At 37.9% G+C, this 19509-nt stretch overlaps 1 protein-coding gene across 10 annotated transcripts in view; it reads right to left on the bottom strand.

The window, feature by feature from the left end:
* The window catches only part of NFIB (nuclear factor I B), a 271625-nt gene that overhangs the window by 65419 nt on the left and 186697 nt on the right, over nucleotides 1-19509 (bottom strand). For all 10 annotated transcript variants that reach the window (XM_069880041.1, XM_069880042.1, XM_069880048.1 and 7 more), the window contains exons 3-4: nucleotides 12388-12441; nucleotides 668-736 (exon numbers count right to left, since the gene is read on the bottom strand). In XM_069880041.1, coding sequence (XP_069736142.1) covers nucleotides 668-736; nucleotides 12388-12441 — 123 coding nt within the window. The remainder of the gene's footprint in view (nucleotides 1-667; nucleotides 737-12387; nucleotides 12442-19509) is intronic.

Here is a 19509-nt window from a genome sequence, read left to right as displayed (position 1 = left end):
AACACTGGGTTTATGCAGTACTATTATAGAAAACTCCTAGAATTCCACAAGACAGATCACTTTTATTTATATTCACTTTGAGTTTTCTTCACCTACCCCATAATTATATTTTATGGTACTCATTTTTTTGCATGTTCATGTGCATAGCATTTCTGATGTCAAAACAGGCCAATGTAATTAGAAATTAAATTACAGTTAGTACTATGAATAAAAGAAACAAAAGCATATAATAAATTGATAGCCATCCTTTATATCCATCCTGTGATTTTTTCTTTAAAGCACTACAAATTCATAAACAAACTAAAAGAATAATTAATCAGTTTAGCAAAATCTAAGAATCTATGAGACAACCTTAAGAAGCTACAAGTCTAACTGTGGGGGGGGTTGGTAGTAATTTTATTGACATATCAGTCCATTAAGCTGTGCAGAGGGACACATAAATTGATTCAATCTTTAACTATCGAAGAGACAAAAGAAGACTTCTGTTTGTTTTATTACAAGCACATGCAAGAGGAACTGTAATACTGTGGTCAGAGATACCAGAATTTTGTGTGGTTATGGGCATTTTCCATGCATCTTCCACCTTAAGGAGAAAAAAGGTCAATGAAAAAACCCGCACTTGATTGTAGCTGACTTTGGAAATGATTAAATGTAAATGACAACTTACTTCTGGACACCCTCACAAGTTCTGACACATTGAACACTCCAGATTTTACAAAACTGTCCTCAAGGTACACTGAAAAAGATCACAATAATATAATCAGTAAAGTGACACAATTAATTAATACCTATAGATAAATTTATACACCAGCTAACAAGAGTATCAGCAGAGTCCCAGAACTATAATACACAGATCAAAGCACACTGAAAGCTACTCACAGGATCTAATGAGAGCAAGCTGAAATTCAAGTAGAGGTGTAAAAGATCTTGAGGAATTGTAAGAAAGTGATTTTTTAATATATGTATGAAAATTAACAAGCAATACACTGATATCCTAAGCACACAGAAAATGTCTAGAACTACTTGCTTTTATTAGTATCTTCAACTTTTAAGTTGGTAATGAACTAATGAGTCTATCAGCTGGACTAAGCAATTCCACAATAAGCAGTCCTGTCCTCTTATACGTTTCTGTTAAAACAGATTTTTATTTAACTCTTACCTTGCTGATAGTGACTTTACGCTACCGCCCCCATTACCAACTCATGACCCCTGAGGCAGATGAGGGTTTCACTGTCATTTCCAGTAAAAGCTGGAACTGGGCAAAACAGCTGAGCTATTCAATGAGGTTCTTATATACATGCTGAATATACCTAGAAACCTATGTTTAAGAAATCATATATTATTGTTTTGGCTTATGTTTACTTATTTGAAGATAAATGTATATGGATTGCTTTCCCTCCTGTGAAATTCAGGGACAACTTGGAGTACTGCAGTGATCAACAGTTAGTAATCAAGATTTATCTCAGCAGTCTAACTAGATAACCTTATAAAAAGGGAGCTGAGAAACCCAGGTTTCCATGGAATTCTCACATCAATGATCACTGCATAAACTGGCATGACTGAATTTGAGGTAATATGACATCACAGACCCCAGAGGTAGGAATGACAACCATTTAGAAACATAAAAACTTACTTCTATACTTGGTGCACACTGCTGCTCCAGCAGTACTGCTTTTTAATTTGCTTTCATGTTAGACAGTGCACTAAGAATTTCTTACTGAGGTTTCCCTAATCTCTTTTCTGAATTAATACAGGATTTTTCTTCTGGAAATATACTGTTGTTTTTCTGTTTCAAGTGTCTGAACGAGCAAAAGCACTCTAAATGTTTTACCTAACAAAACAAAAAAAATGTACCTACTGCATATCAGTTTGGAAAACAGCAGTTCAGTACTATTGTTTTGAGTTCTCTTTTGTTGGTTACTACTTTCATCTTCAAATAATTTAAGAAAACAAGGTCACTATAATCAGAAGAGCAACTGCAAAAACAGTACATTACTTACTTGTAAGGATCAAATAAGGAGGGAAGAGGCAAAAAGAGCATTTTTCGCTGTTTAATACCAGTCTTACTAGGGCCACATAGCTGCCTCACCCAGAGCCTCTAATACTATTTACTAGTGCAGGTATAAACAATGTACCTGGCAACACAAGCTGAAAGAATGCAAATGCATGCAACTGAGCACATTTCCAGACATCTTTTTTACACTGTTAGCCCTATAAACAAATGTCAGTCTTCCCCAGGTGAAAAACCATCCAGGGAGCAAATGCAGTGGGCACACAGCTATATATAGGCATGTGAAATCATCCTGTACAATGATATGCCAATACCATCTTATCTTCCAGTCAACATCACCCCACACAATATCCCTGGATGTATTTATTTCCACTAGTAACTCTGCAGGTCTCCTTTTTTTCTTCACTTCCTTTCATTTCATTTTCTTCACTCTCCCTCTCATTTTCAACAGCTTCTCTCCATATCCATTACTTTTTCCCCTCTTAATGTCCTTCACCTGGATGACACAGATCCCTCTGCAATCTTATTCATCTCCAGTTTCTGAGAAATAAGAGCTTTTCTCTCTCATCTTCTGCATAGTCTTGCAACCTTCTTCAATGTTTTTCACAGGGATGAAAACATGATATGGCTTCTCATGTATTTACTTCTTTATTTGACAGAACTTGGTGTACACATTTCATAAAAAAAATTAAAGTATTAATGTTTCTTTTCCACTTCTTCAGTGTTCATTTTTTAACCTAAGCATGGATAAGCCTGAGGAATGCAAATAATTCCTCCGACAATGGCAGTCTTTCCCTTCTCTGCCAGCTTCCTCCATCAGGAACAGTCTTAAATATTACATGGTTTCTTGATTTTAGTTGGCCTCTAAGTGAAGTGTGGCTTAAAGTCAGTGTATAAGCACACATCCAGCTCTGGAGCTGGTAATGAGACAAGACTGCACTTCTCTGCTGCTTATTCAAATACCGCTCACCACTTTGAAAGATGGCTTCTCTCACTCACATTAGGCTAACTTGAGAGAAGCTTTGCCTAAGTGTAGATTAGTCAAGCTAATGACTAGGTGTGAACAAGCCCTAAGGCTCATATTAAAAGAATGCTTTTGTTGGATTTTATATGTAACACAGACATATGTATACATGTGTATGTGCACACACAGACATAGGTGTTTAGTCTTCAAACTTCATTCACAAATTCTTTGTTTTTCTCACTGACAATACTAAGAATAACCACATAAAATAGAGAAATATAGCGTGTTTCTCTCCTTGTGATAATGAGATGGGAGCAGGGAAAACTGCCACTGAGTGGTACCATTACACATTACCTCCTCACAGAAGGATGCACTGTTCATTGATGGATCATCATTTTTCACCCATGTTTCACCCTGCCTTGGATGATCAAAAAACAATGACACTCGCACATATATGCAAATGCTTTGCTTGGCATTAGGAAAGAGAGGGAAACTGCAGTTATCATAAATCTCAATCAACTCAAAAAAGGGCTTGTTTTTTTTTTTCTTCATGATGTAATGTGACAGCATAGTATTGATGCAATGGTAAACCACGTCATAGGCACCGTGTAACTTCATCCTAAGCCTTACGTTCTGTTAGGGAAGGTGAATTCCAGTAGTGTCCCTGAGTGCACAAAATCTACACAGTATGTTCAGTCCCAGCACCAGCAAACCTCAACAGTTTTAACTAGTTAGAAAGACAATAGTGAGTATGTTACAGAACAGTTCATGGCTCCCAGCTGTGAAACAGGAAAATGCTCAGCGCCATTAAACTGCTGTAAGTTGTTCCAGAAACATACACTCTAGATTTGATAAAGGATAAGCAGTAAGAGTGTATGCGGCAAGACAACAGTATAGGACATTTTGCCTTTATGGTGTGGGACACTGTCTTTTACCTTGTGAGGCTGATATTTCTACTCAGTTAACATTGATTTTCAAATAATTTGACTGCATGCAAGAAAAAAAAATGTGGTAATACTCTGTATGGCATAGGTCTTGCTGGTTTTTTATTAAGCATTCCTTAATCACAGCTTGCATTAACATGTAAAGAGTCTTAATTAGTTGTTCAGTACAGGCACTAATGTACCTGGTAACAATCTATTGTTGTATTCCTAACAGAGAATTTACTTTATCTTTCGATGGTCATGATAACACTTCGCTGCCTTTATTGTTCAAAGATAAGGTAAGTACTGAATACTGTCATTTACTAAAGCTCATCAATAATCAGAGATTTAAATTTCTGAAATGCATTTCATAAGTTGTAATTATTCTTAAAAATCAGAGTTCTACAAAAAGGACATTTTGTCCAAAACCACCATAGTGCAATGCTGTGTAAGCAGTCAGTAAATTCCAAACCCCATAGAAAACAGTGCATTTTTTTTCTGCATTTCCTTTTAGTTTTGAACAAGGTGAGTATAAAATCTGTCTTCTCTTCTTACTTTTTTATAGAAAACTGTTTTCAGAAAAAAAAAAAGTATTTTCAAAATAAAACTACAATGACCAGAACAGTCCCATCAAGAACGAAAGATAAACAAGTTAAGCCAAGCAGTGGTGCTGATCAAGCTGCCCTCATACAGTCAGATAAAGGAGAAATCTTCAGTAATGTCTCCAGCTGGTGTAGAAGTTATTCTGTCCTAGTCCTTATACATCTATTCCTGTGCTATGACTTGAAGAGCTGAGTTACAAGTAGAGCTTTTAAGCATGTCTTAAAATGGACAACAACAACAACAAAAAGTTGTTTACACCTACTGAAACGTATTTTCAGTTTGCACTAAAATGTACTGTCACGGATTTTTTCTCTCATTACTTTAAAACTTACCACTGACATCTAGCTTTACAAATCTTTAACCAGCTTTTTTGTGTCTTCTGGTTTAACTGTACTTTTATGAATAGAATGCCTGTTTGCATTCTACTGTATATTACCTAGCGCCAAAACATAAAATTGCTTCCTGGTATCATTAAACATCTATTTTTTTCATGGATAAACCTTGATTTTGAGCAACTTACTTATAAAACAGGAGTAAGGAACTAATCAGCACAGGAAACAATTACTGTACTTTTATGTCCGGATCTTTAAATGAGGACTTATACAGCAGTAGACACACTTACTAGCAGTTAGACAGGTTCATCATCAGGAGCTACTGTGAGAAGAATGGCTGGAAGATTCAGCCTGATGCACAAAATAGTAGGAGACATCTGCAGCTTGACTTAAATTATGCAATGTAATGTTTTGGATGCTGCTACAAGTTTGGTATACTTCTGAAAGTGCTACAATTAAAAATTAAAACATTTCAGAGTACAATTTCATTTGATTTAGTCTTTGAAAACTTACTTTCTAAGGATCAGCTCCTGCTGCTCTCTACAATATCTATCTTCTACAGGAAGTTCTTTAATTTCAGCAGGAATCCTAGTGGCATACAGCTACTATTCACAGTCAGAACTGGTAGTGAAAAATAAGTCTCACAACGTTCATAGTAAATTCACATACAGTTAGCAGATTTGCAGTTCGTTTTCTTATTGCATGCATTTTGAAGCCAGTATCTTAAAGAGTACCAGAAGCAGGCTCCCATTGGACCAAAATTTCTTAGAGGCAGTTAAGGGTGGATTACCTAAGGCAAGGAGTGACATATAAGATTTCAGTGATGATGTCATTTGAAACGGTTGAACTAAGGACTGACCAGAGAGTGAGGTTATTTTGGTTATCACATGGTAGTCTCCAGTTTTGCTGCACACCCACAGTTTGTTTTGGGTTGTTTTTTTCCTGAGAGTTGCAATGATTTTGTAACTGGGACAGGAAATGAATATGTTACAAAAAAATCCTCTGACTGCATTGAATTTTTTAGCATACAAGGGAACTAAGAAGATGCCTATGCCATTTTCAAAAAAAACCCAAAACCCCAGAGATTTTCAGTACTCTTAAGTTAATAACCAGAACTATAATATCTTTCAGTGATGCAGTAATTTGAAGAAGTATACAGCTGGTTTAACAAGCACTGAAAAGCATATACTAAAACCCAAGAAGTGAGTTGCCGTGACACCTAGCAAGAAATCAAAAAGGTAACTAACACAAATGCATACTCTCTTTGCCTCCAGACGATCTCAGTCTACATACAAACTACAGCCAAGATTTGAAAAAAAAAGATTGGAAGAGTAGCTTTTTAACAGCTATAGGACTACCAGGTACCAAAAAGGAATCATGCCAAAGCAGGTTGCTGGAATTCTAACTGCTAACATAAGAGTTTTCAGTAAATTCCTGCTCTGTGCCTGGTTTGAATAATAGCCATTGTGCTCACCATTGAGAACAGCATCAGAAATTAATATAGCATCAGAAATGATCACAGCATCATTTATTTACACAGTAGGTTCGTAAAGAAGGATAGCCAATGCAAACAAAATTTCAGAAGTAATCCTAAACCAGTAGGCAGTAGTAACTACTCACACCAAATTTCAAACCAGCATGCAAGCCCAAAAACTCTTCCTCTCGGAAAAAGTGGCTATACAATCTGTGCTCATTTCTGATTGTCAAGATAGCACAGCTGCACACTGCTCCCAGAATGCCCCACCTTGCTCAGGGCTGACAGCCTGACAAGGAAGAGTATCACTTCTCAATTATTGGCATTACTAATTCATAGAGCATTTGGGAAAGACAGAACTCCACAGAAAATCAAGCCCTGACCAAACCCAGTCCTGTTTTAGTTTAAGATCATTATCTGAGATGGCATGGCTGCAGGCATATGGAAAACAGTAAGCATTTCAGGATATCCACTCCCATGCTGAAAAAGTGAAATGAATATACGTTTGTTTAAATACAATTCTGTCTGAATTGTATTTAAACTTCTGCTATGGCATTGTTGCTTCCACAAGAAAAACTGCTAATGATAATGAGACCAGGGAATACCTCTTCAGTTCCTATTAATTAGTGGCTATTTCCCTATCCACAACAACGTAATTTACAATACAGTAAAATAATGAAACCACCTGTGTTCTGAGTCATTCAGAACTCAAAAACATTTGCTTATTGCATTTCCAAAAGAGAGTAAAGATTGAGACCACATTACTCCTCAGAAGTTACTTCTGAAACTATACATTTTAAACATTAAAACTGAAATAGAATCATAGAATCATAGAATAACCAGGTTGGAAGAGACCCACCATATCATCGAGTCCAACCATTCCTATCAAACACTAAACCATGCCCCTTAGCACCTCATCCACCCATGCCTTAAACACCTCCAGGGAAGGTGACTCAACTAACCCCTTGGGCAGCCTGTTCCAGTGCCCAATGACCCTTTCTGTGAAGAATTTTTTCCTAATGTCCAGACTAAATCTCCCCTGGCGGAGCTTGAGGCCATTCCCTCTTGTCCTGTCCCCCATCACTTGGGAGAAGAGGCCAGCACCCTCCTCTCTACAACCTCTCCTCTCTACAACCTCCTTTCAGGTAGTTATAGAGAGCAATGAGGTCACCCCTCAGCCTCCTCTTCTCCAGGCTAAACAACCCCAGCTCTCTCAGCCTTTCCTCATAAGACCTGTTCTCCAGCCCCCTCACCAGCTTTGTTGCTCTTCTCTGGACTCGCTCCAGAGCCTCAACATCCTTCTTGTGGTGAGGGGCCCAGAAATACTTCTATCTAAAATGATCATAAATAGGCAAATTTATTACACATTTCTTAGGGCTCAATCCAAAAAGAATGTTCTCTCTGTGGCTGCTAGCCATAGTGAAAATGCAAAAAAGCCTTTGGGGCTGTACAGCTGCAACAGAGATTTGCATATCGAGAGGCAGGTGAGCCTGATTGCAAGGTTTTTGGCAACACCTTCTTTAATTAGAAAAAAATATATAAATAATAATAATAAAGGGTTATTTCACTCAGTTCTTCTTTGGGAATGGTTCCTAGAATAAAATTTCTGGTGAAAACAGAAAGGGGAAACCAATTCCAGGACAGTAAGTTTGGGGCTGGGAATTCACATTCCTATCCCTTATTCAGATTAAGGATCATATGAATAGATTAATTCCCTGACAACATTTCAGGGGTTACTGTGGAGGAAAGAAGAAGGGAAACAATGGGGAGGAATGAAAGGTATAGAGACAGTTTCTCAGTCTCTCTGTTTACATGTGTGTCACCCCATATGAATAATTTAATACTCATCAGCACACAGGCTCAAATTTGAGTCATTCCTCATTCAGCCCTGACTGACATTATAGAATCTACAAAATTTTTATGAAGATATCCCTTGGACCAGCTAAAGTGGAGTAAATTCCATCCAGAGGTCCCACTTGCTAGCAAGTGCACTCAACTACTTGGATAAAAGCAAAAATCCGAACACACTTGTCTTCTCTCAACAATAAGGTTCATAACTCTCTTTGTCAGAATGGTTAGGTTTCCTTTACACCTTCTGAAAAGCTATTTTGTATTCTCCAGTGATGGACAAGAATATCTTCTTGCCATGTAAAGATAGTACTTTACTCTGTCACTATTGCTATTTCTTAGTGTTATTTTAGCAGTTAAAAAAAAACACGGCCTCTTTAAAAGGCTATGTTCAAAGATTTGAGCAACATGGCAACAACTGGCCACAATAGTGGTAATGCCCGTGTATAAATAAATCAAGCCTGCCAAGCAGCAACCTCACACCAATGTCAGGTAGCAAGTAACCTTGTTAATGCCAAGCAGTTGTGGCCAGCAGCCAGTAAGGTAAAGAAAGAAAAATAAAGCAGCACAAAACCCAGGAAACCCTCTACTAGAAGAACTGGCTAGTAAGGATTGTATCACTGGAGAAGAAATTGTTACGGCTGGTGCCAGTATCATTAGTTTAGTAGTAGTTCTGGGCATCTTTCTCTTTTTACTCACCCTCATAGTTTTCTTATGCCTAACTGATGAACTTACTGCAAGATCATTCCATCTTCAGTACATACCCTCCTACATCTTTGCCAGTATTTCAAGACACACATGTTAAGGAAGTCTCACTTTTTAGATTTTCTTAAACTATACAAAACATCTATAGTATTTGCAAGGAGCAAATAATACAGCATCACACTGAAACTGCCACATTAGGTCTAGTTCAACACTCTGCCCTTGAGCAGCAGCTCTGAGCAGATGCCCAGTAGAATAGTCAGAAAAAGAGGAGGCCTGGAGCATTTTAGTTTCATTTGTTAGGGTTTTGGGTTCTTTTTTGATGGATAGTATCCAATGATACAAGTATTTTCTGCTGTAGAACTTATTAATCAAGGTGTGCCTTTATCTGCTTAATCACCCTCAAGAGATGCATGGACATGTCCATTCTTTCTTTGAAACCATGTAAACTTTTAAGTTAGCACCATGCTAGCATAACATAAACTTTTAGATTCCTTGAACTTAATGACTGACACAGACAACAGCAGTGTTTGAACTCTTCTCCTCCCTCAGTTCAGTTCATCTGTCTGCCAGGAGCCTTCTTGACTATCACTGTGGAGAAGCACCCTTACAATACAGCTCTTAGAAAAACAAGTTTCGCTCCTTAGAAATACACCAGATGAAGGTTATGGAAAAATACATCTTAGAGGAGGACATCCCTGGATTTTCCTACAAAAGCTACATACCACTTTCACCACAAGCTACACCATCTTAATACTATATCATGCTATCGAAGTTTTCAGTATATTTTTACGAATGTATTGTAAAGAGTTCCACAAGCTCTTAACATTTTTTTTGTTTGACAAGTGGCATTGCCCTCCCACCATGGTTAAAACAGCAAATTACCAGACACCCTAAAGAATGCAACAGTCTAGCCAAACCTAGAAAAAGCCACTATTAACACCAGCAGCCTCGCCAACTACCACTCAGTTTCCAACCTCCTCTTCCTTGACAATGTCTTTGTGAAGGTTATAGCGTCCAAAATCTAACAGTACCAATCCCTTGCCAATGCCCTGGCTCCTTGACATACACAGGCATCAGACCAAAACATGATAGAAGAACAAAGCCTCCTGGCACTGCCAGTCTGTGTGCTCCTGGCCTAGAACTGAAAACATACCTCAGAGTGGATATCCTCTGGAGCTCTGACAGAAGTGACTGCCTGGTTGTGATAAGACGACTCGTGAAATTTAATAAGACTCGTGAAGTTTAACAAGAAAGAACAGGACAGCAGCCTTTTTTCCAGACAAGCTGACCAGAGTGCAACTCCCTCTCATTCTCCTGCACAGCCCCACAAGTCCTGTATTCTGCAGTCTCTCAAGCCTCAAGGCTTTCTCCCTGACAGTTTAATCTCAAGACAGCATCACACAGGGAAGCTGAACAACGGTAGAAGTTCACGTATCCTCAAATAGACAGATGACTTTCAATTACGTCTCTGTCTCTGCTTAAATTAAGGGCTTCAAGGGGAGCAAGGCACAGTTTCCACTTTCTGTCCACACCTGGCAGCAGATAAAGGGATAATACTGCCAGTAGTCACTCCAAAGCATGAGAAAGTGTTATGCTTAAATTCTAAACCATAGGTTCATGATGAAACCAGCAACAGATTTCTCTGCCCTCTATCTCCTTCTACCTTCTGGGACACTGGAGTTTATCAAATATTGGGGCATCTGGTCTTGCCCCACAAGGCTGACAAAAGAAAGCCTTTATAGCTCATTTGCTACCCTCCCCAGGGCTCTGCTGCTGGCAGCAAGACTTCCCCTTGCTGGAGTAGCGTGCGGTTGAAAGCAGGAGTTGGTGAGACTGGACTCACTAGAGGATACGGTCTTTACTCATGAAATACGTACTTTTACCTTCCTACTTCAAATGCTAAATGGCACTCTAAAAACAGAATTGTAGAACAAGTGGAAAGTGTGCTTCCAGACTCTGCCTTCAGCTTCCCAAACCCAGAGTTTACAAAAGATCCTTCAAAATTACGAGGGGTAATGTATGTGGCCTTCCTTGAACTCACAGAGATATTTTAAAACTAACATAAATGCTCTACAGATAAATGATCCAAGTTTTACAAAATTGTGCTTATCTGTGAGGAAATTTTCCAGTCTTGTTTTAGGTGTAAATTTGCTGTTTGGGGTTTTTAAACCACTATCCTACATAATTTATTTCACATATTTAAAAGAGAAATAGAAGCCTACTCATAACATCCCACACAGTTTGGAGAGAAACAGTATTGAGCCTCCAGCCAAAAGTGACTTCAAGACTACATCATCCCTTGCAAAAATAAATCACAATAAAAAAATCACTTGAAAAAGAGTTTACCATGTTATATATGACTTGTTCTGCCTTCATATCACTAAAATATATCTGCAATCTTCCAGCATTTGTTTCTGGGTTTTATATTACAGAAATATGGCATTTTGTATAATGTCTTATGATGGTTCTTTCACTTTCAGGTATTTACATGCAACACACATGTAGAGAACAATTTGAACATATGCATAGTACAAAACTATACAGCCACAATGCAGTCTGTTTTCCCTAGCATTTGCATAGATCCAGAAAATATTCATGTATATGTGATAGTCCACTATCACATAATTAATTCTTGGTTAAAGTGTCTAAATGCATTTTGCATATAGAAAAAGGGCAAAAGCAGTTAGCTGCAGCTTATTTCAGATAGACACCACTTCTGAGAGCTGAAATGAGAAGATAGAGCATGACAGTGGTGGGAGGAGTCACTCCTTGCTTATCAAGAAGTGAGAGATGGCATGCCTGCCACACTTCTTTGTCTTGCTCTAATAAAATTCATAAAACAACGAGGGTTTACATGATTTTCTAGCATAGGCCAAATGATTACAAGGATAACTCCATAGAAATACAAAGAAACTTTGGTCTAAACAATGTGGAATGGCAGTCTGGACTTGATTTTCTCTTGTATTTTTATTTTTAGAGAATCTTTGAAAGGAATGTTTACACTGACATCTCTCAAAAAAATTCCAAACCTCACTAGAATGACCCATTAACAACGTGTTCAAAAAAATACTGTTAGCCGATATGAAGATTATAATAAATGAACATATTTGCATTTTATAATGCACATATAGCATAAAAGTAAATAAACAGGTAGCTCAGGTGACTGACCTTAGAGGTAGGTCAGTTGTGTTTTGTCTGACATAAAAGAACAACTGTAGCATTTGAAGACTTAATAAAAGTGAAGTTATTTGGGATCTTGCCTTCTTATTCCTCTGCCCATCCCCACTTAGGAAATTCTAAAAAGCACAAACTGAAAGAAAAATTCCTTAGATTAAATGAAAGTTGATGAGACTGCAACAGAGGCATTGCCAGTTTAAAAGAACTAAAATAATCACAGCTTGTCCTTATTATATGTACTTACCTGTGAAAAATAGGTTGCTGACCAATTATGCTCTCTTTAACTATTAACAGTAGTATCTTTGTTCTTAAACAATGCTAGATGCACATGTTCTGGAACTTATATTTACCTGGTGGATTCTTGGCAGGATCATTGTGGCTTGGACTTCCTGGTTGTCCAGAATCTATAAAGAAATGAAAGAAATGTTTTACTAATTTGTTTCGAAAGTACCTCACAACCTTTTAATACCCTCCTTCAGTATTAAACTAATACTTAACTTTCTTCTTTAAAGGTCATTTCCTTGACTTTCTACGTGAAGGCATTTTTGAACAAACACACTATATGTAACCCATTTCATGCAGAAGCAGAAACATTGTGAAAGATGCAATGATCCTAGTAAGAAGAACTCACAGATCACTGAATAAGGATAAGAGAATCATTCAGGTAAATACTCAAGTTGAAAACTCATCTACAAGGGTACCTTTTCACTCCCTTTTCCTCCATCCTCCAAATATAATATTGCATAATCAGCAAAGCAGAGGTAGTTTCTTCTCAGGTAACAATATGAAAGATGTACTGGATGAGGCAATTAATGGCATTTGCAGTAATGAGTCCTCTTTCTTCACCCTTTCCTTAAAGCACAAAGGGCTAAACTGCTTCCATAGACTCAGGACCACACTGAGACACAATTGTTTGTTTTAATACTATCCAGACTTTGTGTTTGTAGTGTTTAAGAACTGTTGTTGCAAAATTAAAATTATTTAACACAAAACTAACAAAGCCCAAACCCTGTAGACTTCAAAATTTTCTTTTCATGATACATGTACCTAATGAATCAAGGACATTGTGATTTGATGTAACACAAAAAAAATATTAAATCATGTACTTATTCATGTTTTTAAAACTACCTACTTTTTGCTGTATTCCTATGTCAAAACCCTGCTCCACTGCACGAAATTACTATTAATAAAACAAGACTCTTCTATGCAAAGAGAACAAGAAAATAAATTAAGCACAACCATTTGTTCTGTATACAAGTTATCTAAAATGGAGCAGTTTTACTGTCTGAATAAAACCCAACATTTTTCTCACAGCAGCAGAACCTGTTAGTAGCATAAGACCACCAAAAGATTTCATTATAGCTAAAGAATCACCTACTGTCAAATGGACCCCCTGAGGGAAGTCAGAGTTCTTGAATATATTGCTGCTTACAGTGTCCCAATTAAAGAAAAATAAATTTAGAAAAGGAGAGAAGTACATAGCAACAAAGAGTTGTCCTTCAGTCTCCATCACTTTTTCTTAAAGCCAGTGTAGCCCTCAACCTAGAATGAAAAATTCCTTCCACTTGCTACAAGAAGTTCATTGAAATCTGTTACTACCTGAATAAAACTTAGCAAACATGGCTCAACACATGCCTCTCAAGCAGTCTGAGTTAACACAAGCTTGGTTCTACAGAAGATTTATCTGAGATAGAAATCCATTTCACAGTTCAAGTTCTACTAAATTCATCTGAATTCAGTCACAGAGGACAGGTATCTGGGGATCTACCCGAGTAGAGGAAGACCAAGGCACACATTAAACTCAGTTCCGATGGTATTAAAAACACGACTAAATTTTCCAACATTGAATAAAATCACTCTTGCACACAACAAAATACACACTGAATTGCAAATTTCACATGAAATTTCTGCGTAGGAAGAGTGAAGGGCAGACCTCTCGGTTAGATTCTCATACACAACATTTGGATACTGTCCCACTATACAGCACAATGTGTAGCCATTCAGAATACCTGATTCTTTTCATCAGATTCAGCATACCCCTCTAAAAAATCAAATTGAGGTAATTTGAAAACTCAGTCAGCTACAGGAAATGATAAAAATATGACACTTCTCTGTAGATGCATCTTTTATGGACGAATGTCCTTTTTCCAGTGTTACAGTGGGGAGGTTCACCCTGCAAGGGTCTAGAAGCTGGTATATTTTATACTGAATTGTTTTCATTTTTTCAATTGTTTTTCATGTTTTCATTTCTAGGAGTCAATCCCAATGAGTTTCTGTGAGAGCAGGCAACTCTCATTGCAGCCAGGGTTAAGTAAAACTCATAGTTGGGGCCTGGTGCTGCTGCTGAGAAAAAAAAAAAATCTATTTCCCCTACTGTACACTATTAGAAAGGTGCTGCCATGATACATCACTCTTGGCTTTATAAAGCAGAAGAAAAAAAATGCTGATGGTTTGCCATCCACTGAGGGACAAGATGCTCTCTCCCTTTGCACTTTATGTTTGAAAGGCAGCAGCAGGAAGGGAGCACATCCCAGCAAAGCCAAGAAAGTCACAGTGCAGTTCATCAGCTCCCAGAAGGATTTTTAGCATTCCTCACCTCAGTGTCTAATCTTTCATTTTTCAGCTGATAATAGAGGATACTGTCTTTAAAAAATTAGTTATATCTCCCTGATGTCCCTTACTGAACAAGAAATTTTGCTTTCAAGAGTCTCTGCAGTAGCGTAGCATTGAAAGCCTTGAAAACAAATAGAAGAAGAATCTGTAAAAAGAAAAAAATACTTTCTTGAGCCAAGTCTTAGAAATTAGTAGATTCTTCACAGGTATCACACTAATCAAACAAACTTCCACAGGGGTTTCAATGAGCACATTTCACTTTTCATTTGCCACAGGCTAGAAGACAGCCTCTGCTGTCATCTCAGTTGACAGACACTAATTTAATCATTCACCAGCATGTAAATGCACCCTACTTCTTTGATAGTTCATTATTTGGAGGAATATTGGGATGATTAGACCAAGGAGATGTAGCACTATGTAAGCAACAATTAGCTGCTGTTCCTGCCTTCACATACCTATATGGCATCTGACTCGACAACTGAGAGTCACTACCACAAACAACAGTCACAACTCCCTCCCAGACTCTCATCATTCAGGACTTCATTGCTATGTGATATCATAAACTTGAGGCAAATGGTTGCACCCTAAAAATCACAGGATCACAGGATGCTGCAGTCCCAGCCCCTGCCCAGGGAAGGCTCAACTATGAGATCCAACTGGGCTGCTCAGGGCTTTATAAAATCAAGGCATGAAGGCCCTCAAAGATAGAGGCAGCCAAATCTCCCTGAGCCGTAGCTCCACCGCTAGGCTCTGCTCCTGAGGAAAAGTCTTTCCAAATCAACTCTTCATCTTTCGAAGACTTTCAGAACACCATCATGGTAGAAAATCATTCATGGCAACAAAAACACAAGATATGCCCCCTCCTCCAAAGCAAAGAATGTAGTCAGCAAAAATCCATAAAGCAAATACATAATTTCATCTGTGTACTTTAAATCATTACCACTAATTATTATTATCCTAATTTTACTACACACATTCTACTTTCTAAATTATTTTACCTTGATAAAGTAACTGATTGGATGGATAAACTTCCCTAATACTTTTAACTTTCACTTTACAAAAGCAACACCTTTCATTGTATACAATTTCTATATCAGATGACCCTGAAATAATGTACGATTTTATGAGCATTATCCACAACAACTCCAGTGACAGAGCAGTTTGTTTATTAAAGTGTTTTATTGTACTAAGTATCTGCTGAAATTGTGCTACAAACAAGGAAACTGAATTGAGGCGTCACTCTTGTTTTCATAAGCATGTTAACTTGAGGGAGGATTTATATTTCACATTTTCATAGATCACTACATTTAATGGAAATATATCCTTTGAAAATTTTTTAGTGATATGCATTCATGACACTCAGATGGTAACACTCCACAACACAGAAGCAGGAACTTCTTTTAAAAGTGTCATTCTGCTACTCTTACTATGCAAGCAGTTCCTTTCTGTTCACCAGGACTGCTGTTTAGTAAAATGCTGTTGCACTGTTTAAATACACAAGCTATTAGCCCTACAAGTTTTTTATGTGCTTGGTATTCATACAGCTGGTAAATGAGCAGTTCAGAGAACTGAAGCTAGACATTTAGGAGCAAATCATGGGATAGTGCCACCGCCTCCCAGACAACTCTGTAGCGGTAAACTTCCTCGTCCATGCAAGGAAGGACTGCTTGTTGCTCACTTGGCAGAGGTTCTGCGGCATCCACCAGCTTTCAAGAGACATGTCACTAGTTCTGATCCATTTGCAGACCTGGTTTCCACAAATTTATATAAGTGTACTATTGAAATATATGTGAAAATGTGCTTAAGCTGATACAGAAGTAACAATCCTGGTTGTTACCGATATGAGGTATATTCGAATCTTAAAAAAGCCTCAGTTTCTCTGAGCAAACTCTATTTTGTTAGGTAATCTCCACTGGTTTTGCTCCTTTCATTAGTTTTGACCCAGGAGGCATTGGAGTGACCTCATAGAAGACTAGAGTAGTGACAGGAGCTACTCTGGAGGCTGGATATGCTGATTCCCCAAGAGCAGGCTTCATCAGCAATCACATGCCACATTAGGAGCAGTGAGGAACCAAAACAATGACCTACCTCTTTACCTTGAAAGGGTGATATCATCTAACCTCTGCCTACTTAAAAAAAGGCAGTGAAGAACAGAACTGACTGCTGGCCTCAGAAACCAAAGTTGCCTGTTAGCTCACTCATTTACCAAGGGTTTAGCCCATGCAGGCCTGTCATTTTGCAAAAGCATGCATGGCTCAGGTATGGCAGTGCTTCCACTGGAAAACAGCCAGCCCAGCGGGCAGAAGCTGTTTTCATTTTGGTTTGAGCCTGTTTGCTTTGGAGTGGGGACACAGCAAGAGCTACTCGGTCATCAGCCATCTCCTTTCACTGCACCCCCCTGCACCTTCTCACTACAGACAAGTTCACTTGCTGCTGGCATGACTGGGAGAAATCCTGCTCCTTTCAGCCAAGATCCGATCTGTTCCCTGTGGGACACACTCCTCAGCCCCCACGGTGGTCTCAGCAGCTGGGGCAGTATCACCCTGCTGAGGGCAGCCAGGGCGATCTCACCACCCACCCACTACACGTGCTGGCAGCGAGGCAGCGGCACATGATGGTTCAGAGTGTCGGAGCCACACAGGTCATGGCAGTCTTCCTGCTTCACGTCCCCTTTTATCAGCAGCTCAGATCTGCCGCTGCCAAGTCACCCAAATGGCCATTGTCAAGACTGTTAACTTTTCTTCAGAGGGTTTTAATTAGGTAAATAAAAAATGGTAATTAAATCAACATTACGTAATGTGTTTCTGATTTGTAATCTCATTTAAATTAATTAACTGACTCAGCCCTTGTTTAGTTTTTAAACTGCCCTAGTTAAGAAGTGGAGCTCTGGGAGTAAATCCAGTTTTTATATAGTTGAAAGAAATTCAAGGACCTAGAAGCTCAAAACCAAAAGAGCAATAAGCATAGTCAGCTTTTCAGTTTTATGTGCCTTGCACAGATTTATCTATTTATTTTAAATTTGTTTATGTAAAATAAATCACAACATTTATTCATTCAAAATATTTCTTATACAATTCATAGACAATTATGTTGCTCATTTTGAAAACCGAACAACTTTCCCCAGCTGTGTTATGTTGTGCATGGAATATATACATGTTATATATGTGTATGCAGACACGCACATGCACGCACACATGTATTTTTAAATTAAGAAAAGTACTGTATTTTTTCATGGCCTGAAACAAATTTTTCCCATACTTCATAATATTATCTGAGCTCTTTTTTTGACGTGTACATTAAGAAGAGATTTACATAGTATCTTGCCACATGTGGATGAATGTGAAAGAATGAAGTTTCTTTCCAAAACTTGCTGGATTCAGTAGGAAAAGATGATGTATGAATACTTAATTTTGTCCATCTGGAAGACACTGTAGATACTAGCCACAGTCAGAAGCATTCAGAAGTTTTTCTTGGAAACCAACATACCCTTTTACATTAATGTATGTATCATAAAGGACTTTTATTATAGATCCTTCAGAAAATGAAAAGCAGAACACAGTGAAAAACTTATTTGGGTGTTTAGAGAAGAAAAATAACATAAGATAGCCTATATTAATGAAAAAGTTCATATTTGCATGCAAAGAATAGGAATTTGCTTCCATATACCTTCGGCCAACTAATATGCTGCCCACTTCATTAGGCTGTGAAAGACAAAGGTCAACCCTCATCTTCATGCAATGTATATTACTAAAAACTTCTGCATGGATCCTGGTTTCATGGAAGCCAACGTAGATTTCACCAATGACTTCCACACAGTCAGGATTTCATTTTCTATTGCATGTAAGGGCAATAAAGCAAAAAGAGCTCAGAAAGATAAAATACATATTTCCACTACATAAGGCAATACATTTAGATATGGGATAATGATGACATGACTATGAAAAAAAATCAGTTCTGTTCAATATGGGTTCCAGCCAAAGCTTGTTAAAATCAGTGGAAAATTTCTCCATTGAGCTTTGAAAGAGGCACTTCATGGTAAATTACATTTTAAAAGTACAAAAGAGAGCATAGTTCAACAAACACTCTAGGATAGGACTGCATTTATTCTTCGAAGTGTGTTGCATCCTCCACTAAAACAGAGAGTAATAAAAGCTGGATTATTCAGTCATTCAGAGAGTTACAATCATATGCTACTTTGTAAGTCTAAAACATCATCTGACAAAGAACCACACAGTAGTTTACAAATATTAGCAGAAGCTCATGACGCCTCTCTTTTATTCTGTAAACAGAGATCTCCTAAAATACTAAGTACATGCCACCACAATATATGCTAATTGGGGGAAATAAACAGCAATTAAAATGAAATGCTGGGGGCTTCCATATCATGGAAACTCCAAAATTAGACTACAGCACTGCAATGTTTAGTACTTCTTGACGCCAGCTAAGAACAGCATGAGGTAATACCTCAGCCAGTAACTGTAACTGTGTTTAGGAGTCCAAAACAAATTAATGTTTTCTCTAAATTAGGAGGAAAAATGCTTAATGATTTGACAACCCGAGCATCACTTAGGGTTTCCAAATACTGTAACGTTTATCAAAGTGCCTCCTAATATTCATCTATGCTCCACAATGCTACCACAGCTACATTTTCATTTCAATTAATTTCAGGTTTATGACTGGTGGTAAAACACTATCTTAGCATAAAGAACATAGACTACAGTAAGAAAAGACCTTGAAAGAGTGATGGTTTGGTTTTGGTTGGTTGGTTGGTCTGGGTTTTTTTCATCTGTTTCCTATACATTGCTGCATACTTCTTATCTTGAGATTGCTAGTCAATGCTAGTGCAATTTGAAAAAAAA

This window comes from Phaenicophaeus curvirostris, chromosome Z (assembly GCF_032191515.1).
Source record: "Phaenicophaeus curvirostris isolate KB17595 chromosome Z, BPBGC_Pcur_1.0, whole genome shotgun sequence".
NCBI classification, from domain to species: Eukaryota; Metazoa; Chordata; class Aves; order Cuculiformes; family Cuculidae; genus Phaenicophaeus; species Phaenicophaeus curvirostris.
This window is presented reverse-complemented; position numbering and strand designations above follow the sequence as displayed.